Source organism: Heterodontus francisci, chromosome 24 (assembly GCF_036365525.1).
Source record: "Heterodontus francisci isolate sHetFra1 chromosome 24, sHetFra1.hap1, whole genome shotgun sequence".
In the NCBI taxonomy this organism is placed as follows: Eukaryota; Metazoa; Chordata; class Chondrichthyes; order Heterodontiformes; family Heterodontidae; genus Heterodontus; species Heterodontus francisci.
This window is the reverse complement of record NC_090394.1, coordinates 10148040-10166097: the sequence shown is the minus strand read 5'-3', so window position 1 is coordinate 10166097 and position 18058 is coordinate 10148040. Positions and strand designations below refer to the sequence as shown.

At 44.5% G+C, this 18058-nt stretch overlaps 1 protein-coding gene across 1 annotated transcript in view; it reads right to left on the bottom strand.

Moving 5' to 3' along the window:
* The window catches only part of eef2kmt (eukaryotic elongation factor 2 lysine methyltransferase), an 84778-nt gene that overhangs the window by 51458 nt on the left and 15262 nt on the right, over positions 1-18058 (bottom strand). The window contains exons 3-4 of the mRNA XM_068055661.1: positions 12008-12088; positions 1885-1986 (exon numbers count right to left, since the gene is read on the bottom strand). Coding sequence (XP_067911762.1) covers positions 1885-1986; positions 12008-12088 — 183 coding nt within the window. The remainder of the gene's footprint in view (positions 1-1884; positions 1987-12007; positions 12089-18058) is intronic.

Below are 18058 nucleotides of genomic sequence, written 5' to 3'. Positions count from 1 at the left end.
AGCAGATTCATGGGAGGACCACCACCTGCAAGTTTCTCTCCAAGCCACACACCATCCTGACTTGGAACTACAATGCCGTTCCTTCACTGTCGCTGGGTCAAAATCCTGGAACTCCCACCTACACTGTAGGTGTACCTACACCCTAAGGACTGCAGTGGTTCAAGTAGGCAGCTCAATGCCACTTTCTCAAGTGCAATTATGGATGGGCAGTAAATGCTAATGAGGAAGTGACAAAGTTGATTGATGAGGGAAGGGCTGTCGATGTCATATACATGGACTTCAGTAAGGCGTTTGATAAGGTTCCCCATGGCAGGCTGATGGAGAAAGTGAAGGTGCTTGGGGTCCAAGGTGTCCTAGCTAGATGGATAAAGAACTGGCTGGGCAACAGGAGACAGAGAGTAGCAGTAGAAGGGAGTTTCTCAAAATGGAGACGTGTGACCAGTGGTGTTCCACAGGGATCCGTGCTGGGACCACTGTTGTTTGTGATATACATTAATGATTTGGAGGAAAGTATAGGTGGACTGATTAGCAAATTTGCAGACGACACTAAGATTGGTGGAGTAGCAGATAGTGAAGGGGACTGTCAGAGAATACAGCAGAATATAGATAGATTGGAGAGTTGGGCAGAGAAATGGCAGATGGAGTTCAATCAGGGCAAATGCGAGGTGATGCATTTTGGAAGATCCAATTCAAGAGTGAACTATACAGTAAATGGAAAGGTCCTGGGGAAAATTGATGTCCCGAGAGATTTGGGTGTTCAGGTCCACTGTTCCCTGAAGGTGGCAACGCAGGTAAATAGAGTGGTCAAGAAGGCATACGGCATGCTTTCCTTCATCGGACGGGGCATTGAGTACAAGAGTTGGCAGGTCATGTTACAGTTGTATAGGACTTTGGTTCGGCCACATTTGGAATACTGCGTACAGTTCTGGTCGCCACATTATCAAAAGGATGTGGAGGCTTTGGAGAGGGTGCAGAGGAGGTTCACCAGGATGTTGCCTGGTATGGAGGGCGCTAGCTATGAAGAGAGGTTGAGCAGATTAGGATTATTTTCATTAGAAAGACGGAGGTTGAGGGGGGACCTGATTGAGGTGTACAAAATCATGAGAGGTATAGACAGGGTGGATAGCAAGAGGCTTTTTCCCAGAGTGGGGGTTTCAATTACTAGAGGACACGAGTTCAAAGTGAAAGGGGAAATGTTTAGGGGGGATATGCGTGGAAAGTTCTTTACGCAGAGGGTGGTGGGCACCTGGAACGCATTGCCAGCGGAGGTGGTAGATGCCGGCACGATGGAGTCTTTTAAGATGTATCTAGACAGATACATGAATGGGCAGGAAGAAAAGAGATACAGAACCTTAGAAAATAGGCGACATGTTTAGAGAGAGGATCTGGATCGGCGCAGGCTTGGAGGGCCGAAGGGCCTGTTCCTGTGCTGTAATTATCTTTGTTCTTTGTTCTTTGTACATCCCGTGAAAGAATAAAAAAAATCCGTCTGTGGTAAAGCAAGCCAGAGGGGCTGAATGGCTTACTCCTGTTCCTACGGTCCCAGAGCTCTAAAGCCTTAAAGAGCTGCTGTTGGCCAGCTTCAGGAAATCAAAACCCACTGGAAATTAACCATCTGATTTTGCTTCCCCTGTCCTTTTGGTTATCATATCCCACAGCAGCAAGTCTGAAATGGAAACTCAGTTGTATTATCGTTTGATTATTAAGTTGGGGATGGTAACAACCTGGCAACTTTTAACCAGTGAATATAAATCAACGTGCTGGACTGTATATGCATTATTATAAACTTTATAGTGAACTGAATATTTACCATTCTACTTTCATTAGGTTTTGTGCCAAATGCATTGATTTCATACAAAATAAGTGAATGAATGCTCTACTTACCAGAAAATAATTTTTGTAACACATCTTTGAATCCTCTGATCTCAGTACTTCACCAAATGCATCATACAAATCATCTAAAGGCTCAGTGCTCGCCATTTCATGCTGCATTGAGAAGAAACATTTTATTTCAGTAGATACGATTTTTCAGAAATATCAGACAATAATATCCAACATGTGTACCAAATGAAATTAATAGGGGGAGTGACACATTCAGCCATGATGTTCATCATAAATATCTTCACAGAAGCAGCCAAATGGATAACACATGGGTGACAAATTAAATTATGGTCACCTCAAAAGGGTGATATTTATCATATCTTGTGGATGCCACTGGTGTGGCACTGCTTCATCAATGACCTTCCCTCCATCATAAGGTTAGAATTTGGGATTTTCACTAATGATTGCACAATGTTCAGTACCATTTGCAACTCATTGGATGCTGAAGCAGTTTATGCCTGCTTGCAGCAAGACCTAGACGATGCTGAAAGAGTTTGTGCCTGCAAGCCACACAACTGCCAGGCAATGACCATCTCTAACAGGAGAGATTCTAACCATCTCCCCTTGACGTTGAATGGCATTACCATCACTGAAGCAACCACCATCAACATCCTAGGGGTTACCACTGACTACAAACTTAACTGGGAAAGGAGAGAGTCATTTATGGCTTAGAAGGCAGTCATTTGGCCCATTGAGTCCATGCCGGCTCTCCATGGAGCAATCCAATCAGTCCCACTCCCCCAGTCAATCCTTGTAGCTCTGCAAGTTTATTTCCTTCAAGTGCCCACCCAATTTCCTTTTGAAATCATTGATTGCGTCCGCTTCCACCACCCTCGTGGGCAGCGAGTTCCAAGTTCTTGGAGTGTATACGGGATGGTTTTCTGGACCAATACGTTGAGGAACCAACTAGAGAACAGGCCATCCGAGACTGGGTATTGTGTAATGAGAAAGGAATAATTGACAATCTATTGGTGCGAGACCCCTTGGGGATAAGCGACTATAATATGATAGAATTCTTCATCAAGATGGAGAGTGACGTAGTTGATTCTGAGACTAGGGTCCTGAATCTTAGTAAAGGAAACTATGAAGGTATGAGGCGCGAGTTGGCGATGATGGACTGGGAAATGTTACTTAAAGGGATGACGGTGAATAGGCAATGGCAAACATTTAAAGGAGCGCATGGATGAACTGCAACAATTGTTTATGTTTGCACAGGAGTGCTGACTTGGGTTGTATGAGAGTGCTATAGTGGAAGTTTGGTGACTGAGGAAGTTCGGTGAGGAGGGAGCGAGGAGCTCCTTTCATTTCTTACCTGTCCTCAGAGTGAGGGGAGCCGAGAGCTTCCAAAGAACACAGCTGACTGGTGAGTAAGTCCTGGTGGGTATTCTTCATCGTGGATTGAATTGTAAGTCATTGTTTTAGCAAGACTTAATTGTTTTTTTGAGTAATAATCTTCTATAGTTTTAACTTTAAAGGGTTTAGTCATGGCAGGAGAGCTTGAAGCTGTGGTTTGCTCCTCTTGCTGCCTGTGGGAATCCGGGAACATTTCCAGTCCCCGGGACCAGCATGTGTGCAGGAAGTGTGTCCAGATGCAGCTCCTGGAAGCTCGGGTTTCAGAGCTGGAACGGCGGCTGGAAACACGGTGGAGCATTCGCTAGTCTGAGAACATTGTGGATAGCACGTATAGAGAGGTGGTCACACCGCAGCTGAAGGGACTTGAGGAAGGAAGGGAATGGGTGCCCACCAGGCAGTCCAAGAGAAACAGGCAGGTAGTTCAGGAGTCCCCTGGGTCCCACTTGCAAATCGGTATTCCATTTTGGAGGCTGATGAGGATGGTTCCTCCAGGGAGTGCAGACAGAGCCAAGCTTCTGGCACCACAAGCAGCTTGTCTGCACAGGAAGGGGGAAAGACAGGAAGAGCAATAGTAACAGGGGTTTCTATAGTCAGGGGAACAGATAGGCGCTACTGTGGCCGTCAACGTGACTCCAAGATGGTGTGTTGCCTCCTTGGTGCCAGGGTCCGGGATGTCACTGAACGGCTGCAGGGCATCCTGAAGGGGGAGAGTGATAAGGCAGAGGTCATGGTACATGTTGGTTCCAATGACATAGGTAGAAAGAGGGAAGTGGTCTTGCATCAAGAATTCAGGGAGTTAGGCAGTAGACTAAAAAGCAGGACCTCTCAAGTTGTAATCTCTGGATTACTCCCAGTGCCACGTGATAGCGAGTATAGAAATAGGAGAATAGCACAGATGAATGCGTGGCTTAAGAGCTGGTGCAGGAGGGAGGGTTTTAGATTCCTGGACCACTGGGACCGTTTCTGGGGAAGGTGGAACCTGTACAAGCGGGACGGTCTACATCTGAACCAGAGGGGGACTAACAACCTTGCTGGCAGGTTTGCCAGTGCTGTTGGGAGGAGTTTAAACTAACTTGGCAGGAGGAGGGGACGCAGACTCCTGGCAGAATAGGGACACAGCTAAACACAGGAAAGCAAACAAGTCAGAGGGAATACAGCGGAAGTAAGTTTCAAGGGAGTAAGATCAGAATGGAAGGCCTCTACTTTAATGTCAAGAGTATTGCAGGTAAAACGGATGAGTTAACGACAATGATTGACGCGTGGAATTGTGATATAGTAGCCATTACGGAGACATGGTTGAGGGACAGGCAGGATTGGCAGCTCAATATCCCGGGATATAGAATCTTCAGGCGAGACAGAGGAGGGGGTGAAAGAGGAGGGGGCATTGCAATATTAGTTAAGGAGTCAGTTACTGCAGTAAGGAGAGATGATACCTTGGAGGGGGCATCAAATGAAGCTTTATGGGTAGAGTTTAGGAATAAAAAAGGGACAGCCACAATGCTAGGTGTTTATTATAGACCCCCAGATAGTCAGCGGGAAATTGAGGGGCAAATATGTGTGCAATTCACAGAGGTGCGTAAAAATAATAGGGTAATTATATCAGGTGATTTCAACTTTCCCAACATTAATTGGGATAGTCATCGTGTTAAGGGCTTAGATGGAGTGGAGTTCTTAAAATGTATACAGGAGAACTTTTTAGCTCAATATGTAGAGGATCCAACAGGGAGGGTGCAGTGCTGGACCTAATTCTGGGGAATGAAGCCGGACAGGTGGTTGATGTGTTGGTGGGGGAACATTTTGATGATAGCGACCATAACATGGTACAATTTAAGCTTGTTATGGAGAAAGAAATAGACAAGTTGCAAAAAAAGGTTTTGGATTGGGGGAGACCGAATTTTAGTAAAATAAGGCAGGATCTGGCCAAGGTAGACTGGAAAGAGTTACACATCGGGAAATCTACAGAAGAGCAGTGGGGGGCATTCAAAAAGGAAATGGGGAGGGTACAGGCCCAACATGTTCCCTCTCGGGTAATAGGTAGGAGCAACAAGCCCAGAGAACCATGGATGACCAGAAACATTCAGGGTACGATGAGAAGGAAAAGAGAGGCTTTTAGCAAATACAAGGAGAGCAAATCAATGAAAGCATGAGTGGAGAACAGGAAGTGTAGGATGGAGCTTAAGAAAGCAATTAGGAGAGCAAAGAGGGGATATGAGAAAGCTCTGGCTGGTAAAAGTAGGGAAAATCCCAAGATATTCTATAAGTATATCAATGGGAAGAGGATAACCAAGGAAAGAGTAGGACCCATTAGGGACCAAGTGGGAAATTTGTGGGTGGAGCCAGAGGGCATTGGTCGGGTGTTGAATGAATACTTCACATCTGTCTTCACACAAGAGAATGAGGATGTAGATATGGAACTCAGAGAGAGACTGTGAGGTTCTTGAGCAAATTGTCATAGGGAGTGACAAGGTATTGGAGGTTTTGGAAGGCTTAAAAGTGGACAAATCTCTAGGTCTGGATGATTTGTGTCCCAGGATGCTGTGGGAGGCGAGGGTGGAGATTGCAGGGGCTCTGATCCTAATTTTGAATTCCTGTCTGGCCACGGGGGAGGTGCCAGAGGTCTGGAGAACAACTAATGTGGTCTCACTATTTAAGTAAGGTTGTAGGGATAAGCCAGGGAACTACAGACCAGTGACTCTCACGTCAGTGGTAGGGAAACTATTGGAGAAAATTCTGAAGGAGAGAATCTATCACCACTTGGAGAGGCAAAATTTGATTAGGAATAGTCAGCATGGCTTTGTCAGAGGGAGGTCATGCCTAACAAATCTGACTGAATTTTTTGAGCATGTGACCTGGTGTGTAGATGAGGGTAGTACAGTTGATGTAGTTTACATGGATTTCAGCAAAGCCTTTGACAAGGTCCCACATGGGAGACTTATCAAGAAAGCAAATGCACATGGGATACAAGGTAACTTGATAAGGTGGATTCAAAATTGGCTTAGCTGTGGGAGACAGAGAGTGATGACAGATGGCTGTTTTAGTGACTGGAAGCCAGTGTCCAGTGGCGTACCACAGGAATCTGTGCTGGGTCCCCTATTGTTTGTCACTTATATAAACAACATAGATGACTATGTGGGGGGTAGGATCAGGAAGTTCGCGGATGACACAAAGATTGGCCGAGTGGTTAACAGTGAGGTGGAGTGTCTTAGGTTATAGGAAGATATAGACTGGATGGTCAAATGGGCAGAAAAGTGGCAGATGGAATTTAACGCTGAAAAGTGTGAGGTGAAAAACTTTGGAAGGAGTAATGTGACACGGGAGTATTCAATGAATGGCCTGACACTGGGAAGTTCCGAGGAACAAAGGGACCTTGGCGTGTTTGTTCATAGATCTCTGAAGGCAGAAGGGCAGGTTAATAGGGTGGTGAAAAAGGCATATGGGACACTTGCCTTTATCAATCGAGGCATAGATTACAAAAGCAGGGAGGTCATGTTGGAGTTGTACAGAACTTTGGTAAGGCCACAGCTGGAGTACTGTGTACAATTCTGGTCACCACATTATAGGAAGGATGTGATTGCATTGGAAGGGGTGCAGAGGCGATTCACCAGGATGTTGCCTGGGATGGAACATTTAAGCTATGAAGAGAGGTTGGATAGGCTTGGGTTGTTTTCGCTGGAGCAGAGAAGACTGAGGGGTGACCTGATCGAGGTGTACAAGATTATGAGGGGCATGGACAGGGTGGAGAGGCAGCAGCTGTTCCCCTTCGTTGAAGGGTCAGTTACGAGGGGTCACAAGTTTAAGGTGAGGGTCGGGAGCTTTAAGGGGGATTTAAGGAAGAACTTTTTTACCCAGAGGGTGGTGACGGTCTGGAATGCCCTGCCTGGGTGGGTGGTAGAGGCAGTTTGCCTCACATCCTTTAAAAAGTACCTGGATGAGCACTTGGCACGACATAACATTCAAGGCTATGGGCCAAGTGCTGGCAAATGGGATTAGGTAGACAGGTCAGGTGTTTTAATGCATCGGTGCAGACTCGATGGGCCAAAGGGCCTCTTCTGCACTGTATTATTCTGTGATTCTGTGAATTGTTTATCCCTGTCTGGCGCAAAAGTAAGACAGGAAAGGTAGCCAAGCCATGGCTTACAAGGGAAATTAGAGATAGCATTAGATCCAAGGAAGAGGCATATAAATTTGCCAGGAAAAACAACAGACCTGAGGATTGGGAGCAGTTTCGAATTCAGCAAAGCAGGACCAAGGTATTGATTAAGAAGGGGAAAATAGAGTACGAGAGCTAGCTTGCGGGGGACATAAAAACTGATTGTAAAAGTCTCTATAGGTCTGTGAAGAGAAAAGATTGGTGAAGACAAATGTAGGTCCCTTACAGTCAGAAACAGGGGAATTTATTGTGGGGAACAAAGAAATGGCTGACCAACTAAATGCATACTTCGGTTCTGTCTTCACAAAGGAGGACACAAATATCATACCAGAAATATTGGGGAACACTGGGCTTAGTGAGAGAGAGGAACTGAAGGAAATCAGTATTAGTAGAGAAATGGTGTTGGGGAATTTGATGGGATTGAAGGCCGATAAATCCCCAGGGCCTGATGGTATGCATCCCAGAGTACTTAAGGAAGTAGGCCTAGAAATAGTGGATGCATTGGTGGTCATCTTCCAAGATTCTATAGACTCTGGAACAGTTCCTACAGATTGGAGGATAGCTAACGTAACCCCACTATTTAAAAAGGGAGGTAGAGAGAAAGCAAGGAATTATAGACCAGTCAACCTGACGTTGGTAGTGGGGAAAATTCTAGAGTCCATTATCCAAGATTTTATAGTAGAGCATTTGGAGAACAGTGGTAAAATCGGGCAGAGTCAGCATGGATTTACGAAAGGGAAAACATGCTTGACAAATCTACTAGAATTCTTCGAGGATGTAACTGGTAGAGTTGATCAGGGAGAGCCAGTGATTAGATTAGAGATACAGCACTGAAACAGGCCCTTCGGCCCACCGAGTCTGTGCCGAACATCAACCACCCATTTATACTAATCCTACACTAATCCCATATTCCTACCACATCCCACCTGTCCCTATATTTCCCTACCACCTACCTATACTAGTGACAATTTACAATGGCCAATTTACCTATCAACCTGCAAGTCCTTTGGCTTGTGGGAGGAAACCGGAGCACCCGGAGAAAACCCACGCAGACACAGGGAGAACTTGCAAACTCCACACAGGCAGTACCCGGAATCGAACCGGGGTCCCTGGAGCTGTGAGGCTGCAGTGCTAACCACTGCGCCACTGTGCCGCCCTCAAAAAAAAGCATCAAGTGGATGTGATTTATTTGGACTTTCAGAAGGCTTTCGACAAAGTCCCAGTTTAGCGTGTAAAGTTAAAGCGCATGGATTGGGGGTAGTGTATTGCGATGGATAGAAAATTGGTTGACAGACAGGAAACAAAGAGTAGGGATAAATGGGTCTTTTTCCTGATGGCAGGCAGTGACTAGTGGGGTACTACAGGCATCGGTGCTGGGACCCCAGCTTTTCACAATATATATTAATGATTAAAATGAGGGAACTAAATGTAATATTTCCAAATTTGCAGATGACACAAAACTGGGTGGGAGGGTGAGTTGTGAGGAGGATGCAGAGAGGCTTCAAGGTGATTTGGACGAGTTGAGTGAGTGGGCAAATGCATGGCAGATGCAGTATAATGTGGATAAATGTGCGGTTTTCCACTTTGGTAGCAAAAACAGGAATGCAGATTATTATCTGAACAGCTCTAAACTGAGCGAGGGGAATATGCAACGAGACCCGGGTGTTCTCGTCCACCAGTCTCTGAAGGTAAGCATGCAGGTCTAACAGGCGGTAAAAAAGGCAAATGGTATGTTGGCCTTCATAGCGAGATGATTCGAGTACAGGAGCAGGGATATCTTGCTGCAATTATACAGGGCCATGGTGAGGCCACACCTGGAATATTGTGTGCAGTTTTGTTTAGTTTAGTTTAGTTTAGTTTAGAGATACAGCACTGAAACAGGCCCTTCGGCCCACCGAGTCTGTGCCGACCATCAACCACCCATTTATACTAATCCCACGCTAATTCCATATTCCTACCACATCCCCACCTGTCCCTATATTTCCCTACCACCTACCTATACTAGTTGCAATTTATAATGGCCAATTTACCTACCAACCTGCAAGTCTTTGGCATGTGGGAGGAAACCGGAGCACCCGGAGGAAACCCACGCAGACACAGGGAGAACTTGCAAACTCCACACAGGCAGCACCCAGAATTGAACCCGGGTCGCTGGAGCTGTGAGGCTGCGGTGCTAACCACTGCGCCACTGTGCCGCCCTCCTTATCTGAGGAAGGATGTTCTTGCTATAGAGGGAGTGCAGCGAAGGTTTACCAGACTGATTCCTGGGATGGCGGGACTGACATATGAGGAGAGATTGAGTCGGTTAGGATTATATTCGCTGGCGTTCAGAAGAGTGAGGGACGATTTCATAGAAACCTATAAAATTCTAACAGGACCTGACAGGGTAGATGCAGGAAGGATGTTCCCGATGATGGGGGAGTCCAGAACCAAGGGTCATAGTCTAAGGATACGGGGTAAACCTTTCAGGACTGAGATGAGGAGAAATTCTTCACCCAGACAGTGGTGAGCCTGTGGAATTCGCTACCACAGAAAGCAGTTGATGCCAAAATATTGTATGTTTTCAAGAAGGAGTTAGATATAGCTCTTGGGTCTAAAGGGATCAAAGGGTATGGGGCGAAAGTGGGAACAGGTTACTGAGTTGGATGATCAGCCATGATCATAATGAATGGCGGAGCAGGCTCGAAGGGCCGAATGGCCTACTCCTACTCCTATTTTCTATGTTATTACACTCACTGCGTAAAAGCGTTCTTCCTCAAATTCCCCTGCGTCTCTTGTCCAAAACCTCCAATCTGTGTCTCCTAATCCTTGTACCATTAGTTAATGGAAACAGTTTTTCATTATCTAACTTATCTAAGTTTGTCATAATTTTGTATGCCTCTATCAAATCTCCCTTCAATCTCATATCAGAGCAAAATACTGCGGATGATGGAACGCTGAAATGAGAACAGAAAGTGCCGGAAATACTCAGCAGCTCTGACAGCATCTGTGGAGAGAGAAACAGAGTTAACGCTTCAGGTCTGTGGCCTTTCATCTTCAATCTCCCTTGCTCCAAATATTGTGGCACACTCTTTAGAACTGCCAATTTGCCTGAGGCAGAAAACAGCAAGTCTCAGTAAATGGTTGTCTTTCAGACTGGAGGATGGTAGACAGTGGTGTTCCCCAAAGGTCAGTGGTAGAACCACTGCTTTTTTTTGCTCTATATAAATGTCTTGGATCTTGGAATACAGAGCAGAATTTCAAAATTTGCCAATGATACTAAACTTGGATAAAAACAAGAAATGCTGGAAATACTCAGCAGGTCTGGCAACATCTGTGGAGAGAAACAGAGTTAACGTTTCAGGTCAGCGACCCTTCATCAGAACTTTTTAAAGCCATGTTTCTGTTATTGCCACTACATCATATTCCCACACGGCTATTTGTGCTTGTCGCTTACCAACCTTACTCACCATACATTGCGCGATTACATACATGAATTATAATCCTGTCTTTGCATTCCTTGTAGCCCTTCTCAGTCTGTTCCTATCTAATATGGAACTACTCCCTTCTCTAGTGCTGTTCAACACACTCACATTATGAACCTTAATTCCTTTTTTCTACTTGTCTATGCTGGTGCTCATCCCCATGACAATATAGTTCAAACCCTCCCCAACCACAGTAGTGAATGTGCCCGAGAGGACATTGATCCTAGTTCTGCTGATGTTCAACCATCTGTTTTGAATAGGTGCCTTCTGCCCCAGAATTGGTCCCAATGCCCCAAGAATCTGAAGCCCTCCCACCTGCACCATTCTTCAAGCCATACATTGAACCTCCCTATCTTTCTATTTCTACTCTCGCTAGCATGTGGCACTGGGAGTAATCCAGAGATTACTATAAGTATTGTGGCTACAAGAGCAGTCAGAGGCTGGGAATGCTGCGGCAAGCAACTCACCACCTGACTCCCCAATGCCTGTCCACCATCTACAAGGCACAAGTTAGGAGTGTGATGGAATACTCTCCACTTGCCTGGATGGGTGCAGCTCCAACATGTTCAGTAAACTCGACACCATCCAAAACAAAGCAGCCCACTTGATTGGCACCCCAGCCACTACCTTCAACATTCACTCCCTTCACCGACGCACAGTGCAACAGTGTGTACCATCTATAAGATGCATTGCAACAACTCACAAAGCCTCCTTTGACAGAATCTTACAATCCCACAACCTCTACCATCTAGAAGGACAAGGGCAGCAGGCATACAGGAACACCACCACCTGCAAGTTCCCCTCCAGGTCACATACCACCCTGACTTGGAACTATAGCTGTTCTTTCACTGTCGCTGGGTCAACATCCTGGAATGCCCTCCCTAATAGCACTGTGGGTGTACCTACACCACATGGACTGCAGTGGTTCAAGAGGACAGTTCATCACCACCTTCTGAAGGGGAATTAGGGATGGGCAATAAATGCTGGCCTAGCCAACGATGCTCGCATCCCATGAACAATAACAACTTGTAGGTTTGAACCGGAAAACAAAATGATCAATTGCCATCTCTTCTAAATATGTTTTTTTTTAAATTCAACTAATATTTCCATACACAAGTAATTCTTCAAATTGTCAAGAGTGTAGCTGGGAAAAATTTACCTTTTTAATGAGCTCTGCTAGAAAAAGTCTTCTGTACTTCAGCGAAGGAGGATATTTATTGCAAAGAGGATGAAGAACTGTCTAACAAAATAATTAAGAAATGTGGATAAGTTATTGTTCTTACAACCCAATTTTACTATCATTCTAATAATTACATTCAATGCAGAAATAGACAGAGGTGACCCTGTATTGCACATAACTTTGAAAACCACTCCTGAAACAGCAAGATGTAATTTGAAGAAACATAATTGGAGTAAATGATTAGGTTTGTTTGGATTATTGTTTGATCCCCTGGATTTACTCAATAAATATTACCTAATATTTACATTTTCAAAAGAGACATTTTCATTAACTTGGAGTGTGAACAGATGTCAGAGAGTAACTATAAAACCAAGATCAGGAATCTTCAGATATATTGTAATCTAACCATGGATTTCACAGAACTGTAGCCATCGAAGTGACAACACTAAGACAGGCCAGTCAGTCAGTCAATGTCAGCGTTTACCCTTCACGTAGACAATTGGTTCTAATCAAATATACCTATCCTGTTCTAATATCCCTTCATTCATCTACTCAAACTAATCTTGAATGTTGAGTTTGTTTCTGACTTAAACACTAACCCTGGAGGTAAATCTGTGTAAAGAAGTCTTCAAGACGTAATCTGATCTTGATTTTGTAAATTTATATGTTTCATTGGTCGTTAGTTTCTGTCATGATAGTCCAGATATCAGAACACTCCATGTCCCTACATGTAACATTAATTGATTCACAACTTTGATGTCAATACAGTCCCCACCACTTAAAATGTCCATGTTTCAAACAGGCACTTGCTTATAATCGGTCAAAAGGAGATTTCCATTTATGTTATCAATTTCAAAGTTGTTGGATATAGCGTCTTAAATGCTCTGTTTATTTTGGCTAGAAACAGCTGTACTGACAAACTGTCTTCAAATTAAGAGGCTTTTCCACAAATATAATAACATAATTGTCACCAGCAAAATGCTTTATACTGATGCCAATTTCAAGTCTCCATAGATTTCTACAATTCCAGATCAATAACTAAGTAAATGTTGGTACAGATTGCACAGAGGTGCTCAGCCACCAAGGCATCAACATCCCCTGGTCTGTGTGCAATGTGCCTAAGCAAATTTCAAACGTGGTGTCTGTCAGCCTGCATTTGCAGATTAAAATCAATTTCCCCTTCTGCTACCTGATGCTGCTACTTCAGGAATCCAAACGTCTGCTGCACATAGAACCATAGAAAAGTTGCGGCACAGAAGGGCATTCAGCCCATTGTGTCCGTGCTGGAGTTGAGTGCAGGAATTTCTGATCGACTGAAACTACTTTCCACATCATGCAGGAAAGATAAGATTTCTCCAGAGCAACAGCATCAGTCAGAATCAGGGAAGAACAATGCTAGTATGAAGCATTCGGGGGTAATTGGAGAACAATGCAGTCACTCTGTCATGAGTGATAGGCTAAAACAGATTACTGGTAGAGGACATGCTATTGTGCCAGTAAAGTGATGCTATTTAGGAGGAATTATACCATTTGTAATGTTATGGACAGATGGGAAGGGGTGTGGGTGGTTCTCACTGTTCACTTTCCAACTGACCGCATTCGTGTTTCGTAAAAATTATGTTTTTAGCCCGAGTGTCTTTAGGGTTAAATAAACAGACAAATGACAGGTTTTCGCATAGGTAAACAAATAACTATTTATTTTTAAACAATTCCCCAAATGATCGCAACCTGACTCACACAAATATTCACCCACAAATACATACACAAGAAAAGAGTAAGAGGTAGTTTAAAGTCCAAAGTGTTCGTGGTTTACAGAAAATTATTGAGTCTTCTCCGGAAGAAGAAGTCTTTAAAAATAAAAGTTGCAGGCCTGATTATTCAGTCTTGAACTTGCGGAGGTATTGTAGAGCTCTAGTGGTTGTAATACAGCCCAAAGCTGCTGGTGTGTAGTTTGTTACCTTCACAGATGGTTAGTCTCGAAGTCACTTTGCGATGTTTCTGCTATGGTAGCTGTTCTTGGTCAGCAGGGTTCTTCTCTTTCTACTGGATACATCTCACAGGTTTTCTATGTTGGCTTGATCTCTCATCTCTCTCTCCAGAGCTATCTTTTTAAGGTAAAAATCTCACACTAGTTTCTGTTTGGAAATGCATGGCCCTCTTCCCTGTTATGGCCAAACAATGGGCCAAGCTATGATAACCATGGCCATCGTTTGATGCTTGAATGGGAATCATTCTGTTCTGATGTTGCTGCTTCACACCTTGTTCATCTGGGTTTGGCCATGAGCCAGACTGTCTCCAGCATCTCTGTTAACCCATTCATGTTGATCAGATATTAATATGCAATATCTCCTTCAATTTCGAAGCGAGCTATTTCAGATGAGGGTATTGAGCCTCAGCTTTTCAGACAAGTTTGTGGATTTCCAAATCAGGAGAGGTCGCATGGCCACTATTCCACCTTGACTGAGTATAAGGGTGCATGTTCTTTTGATTTTATTCAGCAGCTGACATTTTAAATTTATAATTCTCCCATTCATTTCATCATGGCTCCTTCCTTGCATGACAGTAAAGAAATGTATTACATTAACTGACCAGACGGTACCTTATTATACCAGCTATCATATATAGAGAGTATATTGTGTTCCCATGTACATCCCCCACTATAAGTGGTAGGTACTGTATTGAAAGTTTCCTGAGAAGTTCAATGACAAGCAAATATTGCAAGGTTTTTAACCCTCTAAGGATTCCTGTATCTGATGGAAAACTTCCATCGCTAAAAGTAATCTTTAAAATAAAAACAAGTACTAGGTGATTAGCACCGCAGCCTCACAGCTCCAGAGACCCGGGTTTGATTCTGGGTACTGCCTGTGCGGAGTTTGCAAGTTCTCCCTGTGACTGCGTGGGTTTCCGCCGGGTGCTCGGTTTCCTCCCACAGCCAAAGACTTGCCGGTTGATAGGTAAATTGGCCATTGTAAATTGCCCCTAGTGTAGGTAGATGGTAGGAGAATGGTGGGGATGTGGTAGGGAATATGGGATTAATGTAGGATTAGTATAAATGGGTGGTTGTTGGTCGGCACAGACTCGGTGGGCCGAAGGGCCTATTTCAGTGCTGTATCTCTCTGACTCTATGACTCTAGGTATCCAGCAGATCATACACGCCTATGACTATCATTTCAGATGTCTGACATCCGACGAGCAATGGCTGCAATTTACAAAGGCCATTGCCCAATTTGTTCCCAGATGATTTGTTCCCAGGGCGGCACAGTGGTGTAGTGGTTAGCACCGCAGCCTCGCAGCTCCAGTAACCCGGGTTCGGTTCTGGGTACTGCCTGTGCAGAGTTTGCAAGTTCCCCCTGTGACCACATGGGTTTCCGCCGGGTGCTCAGGTTGCCTCCCACAGCCAAAGACTTGCAGGTTAATAGGTAAACTGGCCATTGTAAATTGCCCCTAGTGTAGGTAGGTGGTAGGGAACATGGGATTAATGTAGGAATAGTATAAATGGGTGGTTGTTGGTCGGCACAGACTCTTTGAAACAAGAAAATTGGAATTAGCAACAACAGTGGGTCATGACTGTAAGAGATGTTCCTTTAGGGAAGCAGCTTTCCCCTTCATAACAGAGGAGACAGAGTAGGTAGCAGAGACAGAGCTTAAATTCACCACTCCCTCAAAACACTCTGTTTGGCCCCAGGACGTAGATGAAGCCTTCAGCCAGTTGTTGCCTCATGTGAACCCCAGTAAATTTGGGAACAGAGGTGGTAAGATGTCGGGCTGATGATCGTGTGCTCCTGGACCAGGGCTGCACCTGCTTGCATCCCAGAATGGAGATCCAGAGTTGCCTCATGTAGCCTGCCATGTATAGGAGAACAACATCCTATAAAGGTAGCAGCAGCATGCACCACATCGCCTGTCCTTCACTATGTTCTTGATCTAAAGCATTAGTTATTATCCTGGTGGGTGGAACAATGGCAACAGATCCCACAAGGCTTTAGTAGGCGACTGTAAGCCACAACTTATCAGACCCTCCAGTCTGTCACCTAAAGCCTCAACAGCAGAGGTATGAGCTTCCATCAAAGGTGGTATCCCCCGATTGATATATTGATTCTCACAGCTCTAAGATCAGCTGTCCAGAGCTGGTGCTGAGCATGACAAGATATTTGGAGGCCAAACTTGTAAGAAGCTGCATTATTGCATGGGGATTGAATACAAGAGTAAGGAAGTCTTGCTGACAGTTGTACGGGGTTTTGGCAAGATCCCACCTCCAGTACTCTGTAGTTTTGGTCTCCTTAGCTCAGGAAGGATGTACTTGCCTTAGACATCAAACCTTCGTTCACCCACTCTGAGATGAGAGGAAGACCTATGATGTCAGGTTGAGAAGAATGGGCTTATGTTCCCTTGAGTTCAAAAGACTGATCTCATTGAAACATAAATTTTTAGAGGGCTTGATAGGGTAGATGCTGAGAGGTTCTTTCCCCTGGTTGGAGAGTGTCATGCTAGGCCCCCACCTGCCAAGAATGTGGCACATTAATTTTGTCATGAACAATGAGTTTAAACTGTTACTGGAGTGAAGAAAGGACTGGTTAAACATATCAGCCGTGGCTGGAAAAGACATTTGCATATTAACAGTGTTTGGAAGGACAAAGCAGCCATTCCCTGACACATTCAACCCACAATGGACTTTTGATCATCAGACGTTGAAGATGGGGGAGCTTGCATTCCAGGTTGATTGCTAAGATGGCCGGATACATAAATGGACATGGTCAAACCAGCTAGTCACATTACTAACCTGCTCAACAACCTGAGATTTTTGAATTTGTACAGTTTGGGCTGAAAGGCGGTTTGCTCCTGGACTGAGAAGATCTCTCCTGTCTGCTCTCTTCTCTTTCTCACAAGCCTCTGAATCCACTGAAGACCCACAATCCCCAAGAAAGAAAAGTCTCCTACAGCGAACAAGGTTTAAGAAGAATACTGGGCCCCAACAAAAAGCAAGATCTACCTACAATCAAGGACTCTACAGTGAGCTCGAAGAATCGTAACAAAAACTCCTCAGATGTTGCCTCAAACTTTTCCACTTTATTTCTTCTGTTTTCTTTCTGTCTATCTGCATGTGTGCATCACGTGTGCACACTAGCACGGGCACATCGTGTATCTGTAGACGTTAACCGAATTAGAGTTTAAGTTCAAGTTTAATAACATTTCACTTTTCTTCTTTAAACCTGAGAAAACCTGTTGTGCTGGTTTCTTTGCCTTACAATTGGAAAGTGGTGAAAAAGGATTCACCAAGGGGGAGCTGAAAACACAGTGTGTTTAAAATTAAACCCTGTAACAGTAAGACCAGGTGAAGGGTGAAACCCTAGACACCTTTCTCACCTGGTCGTAACAGAGTCTAGAACGAGAGGACAGAGATTCAGGATAAGGGGTTGGCCATTTAGGACTGATGAGGAGAAATCATTCAGAAAAGGTTGTGAATCTTTGAAATTCTCTATACTAGAGAAGTCGTACATAGTGGTTGTCAACAGAGTGTCTCATGAACACAGTAAAAAGTTGAAAATATGGTAAAATGGGAATTTGGTGCAGGTCATAGAGTTATTACATAGGAACATAGGAGCAGGAGTCAAGCATTCAGCCCATCAAGCCTGCTCTGCCATTCAATTAGATCATGGCTGATTATCTACTTCAACGCCACTTTCCCGCGCTATCTCCATATCCCTTGATGTCATTAGTATCCCGGTACCTATCAATTTCTGTCTTGAACATGCTCAAAGATTGAGCTTCCACAGCCCTCTGGGGTACAGAATTCCAAAGATTCATCACCCTCTGAGTGAAAAAATTCCTCCTCATCTCAGTCTTAAATAGCCTGCCCCTTATTCTGAGATTATGTCCCCTGATTCTAGACTCACCAGCCATGGGAAACATCCTATACACATCCACCCTGTCACACCCGGTTAGAATTCTTTAGGTCTCAATGAGATCACTTCTCATTCTTCGAAACTCTAGGGAATAAAGGCCCAGGTTCCTCAATCTGTCCTCATAAGA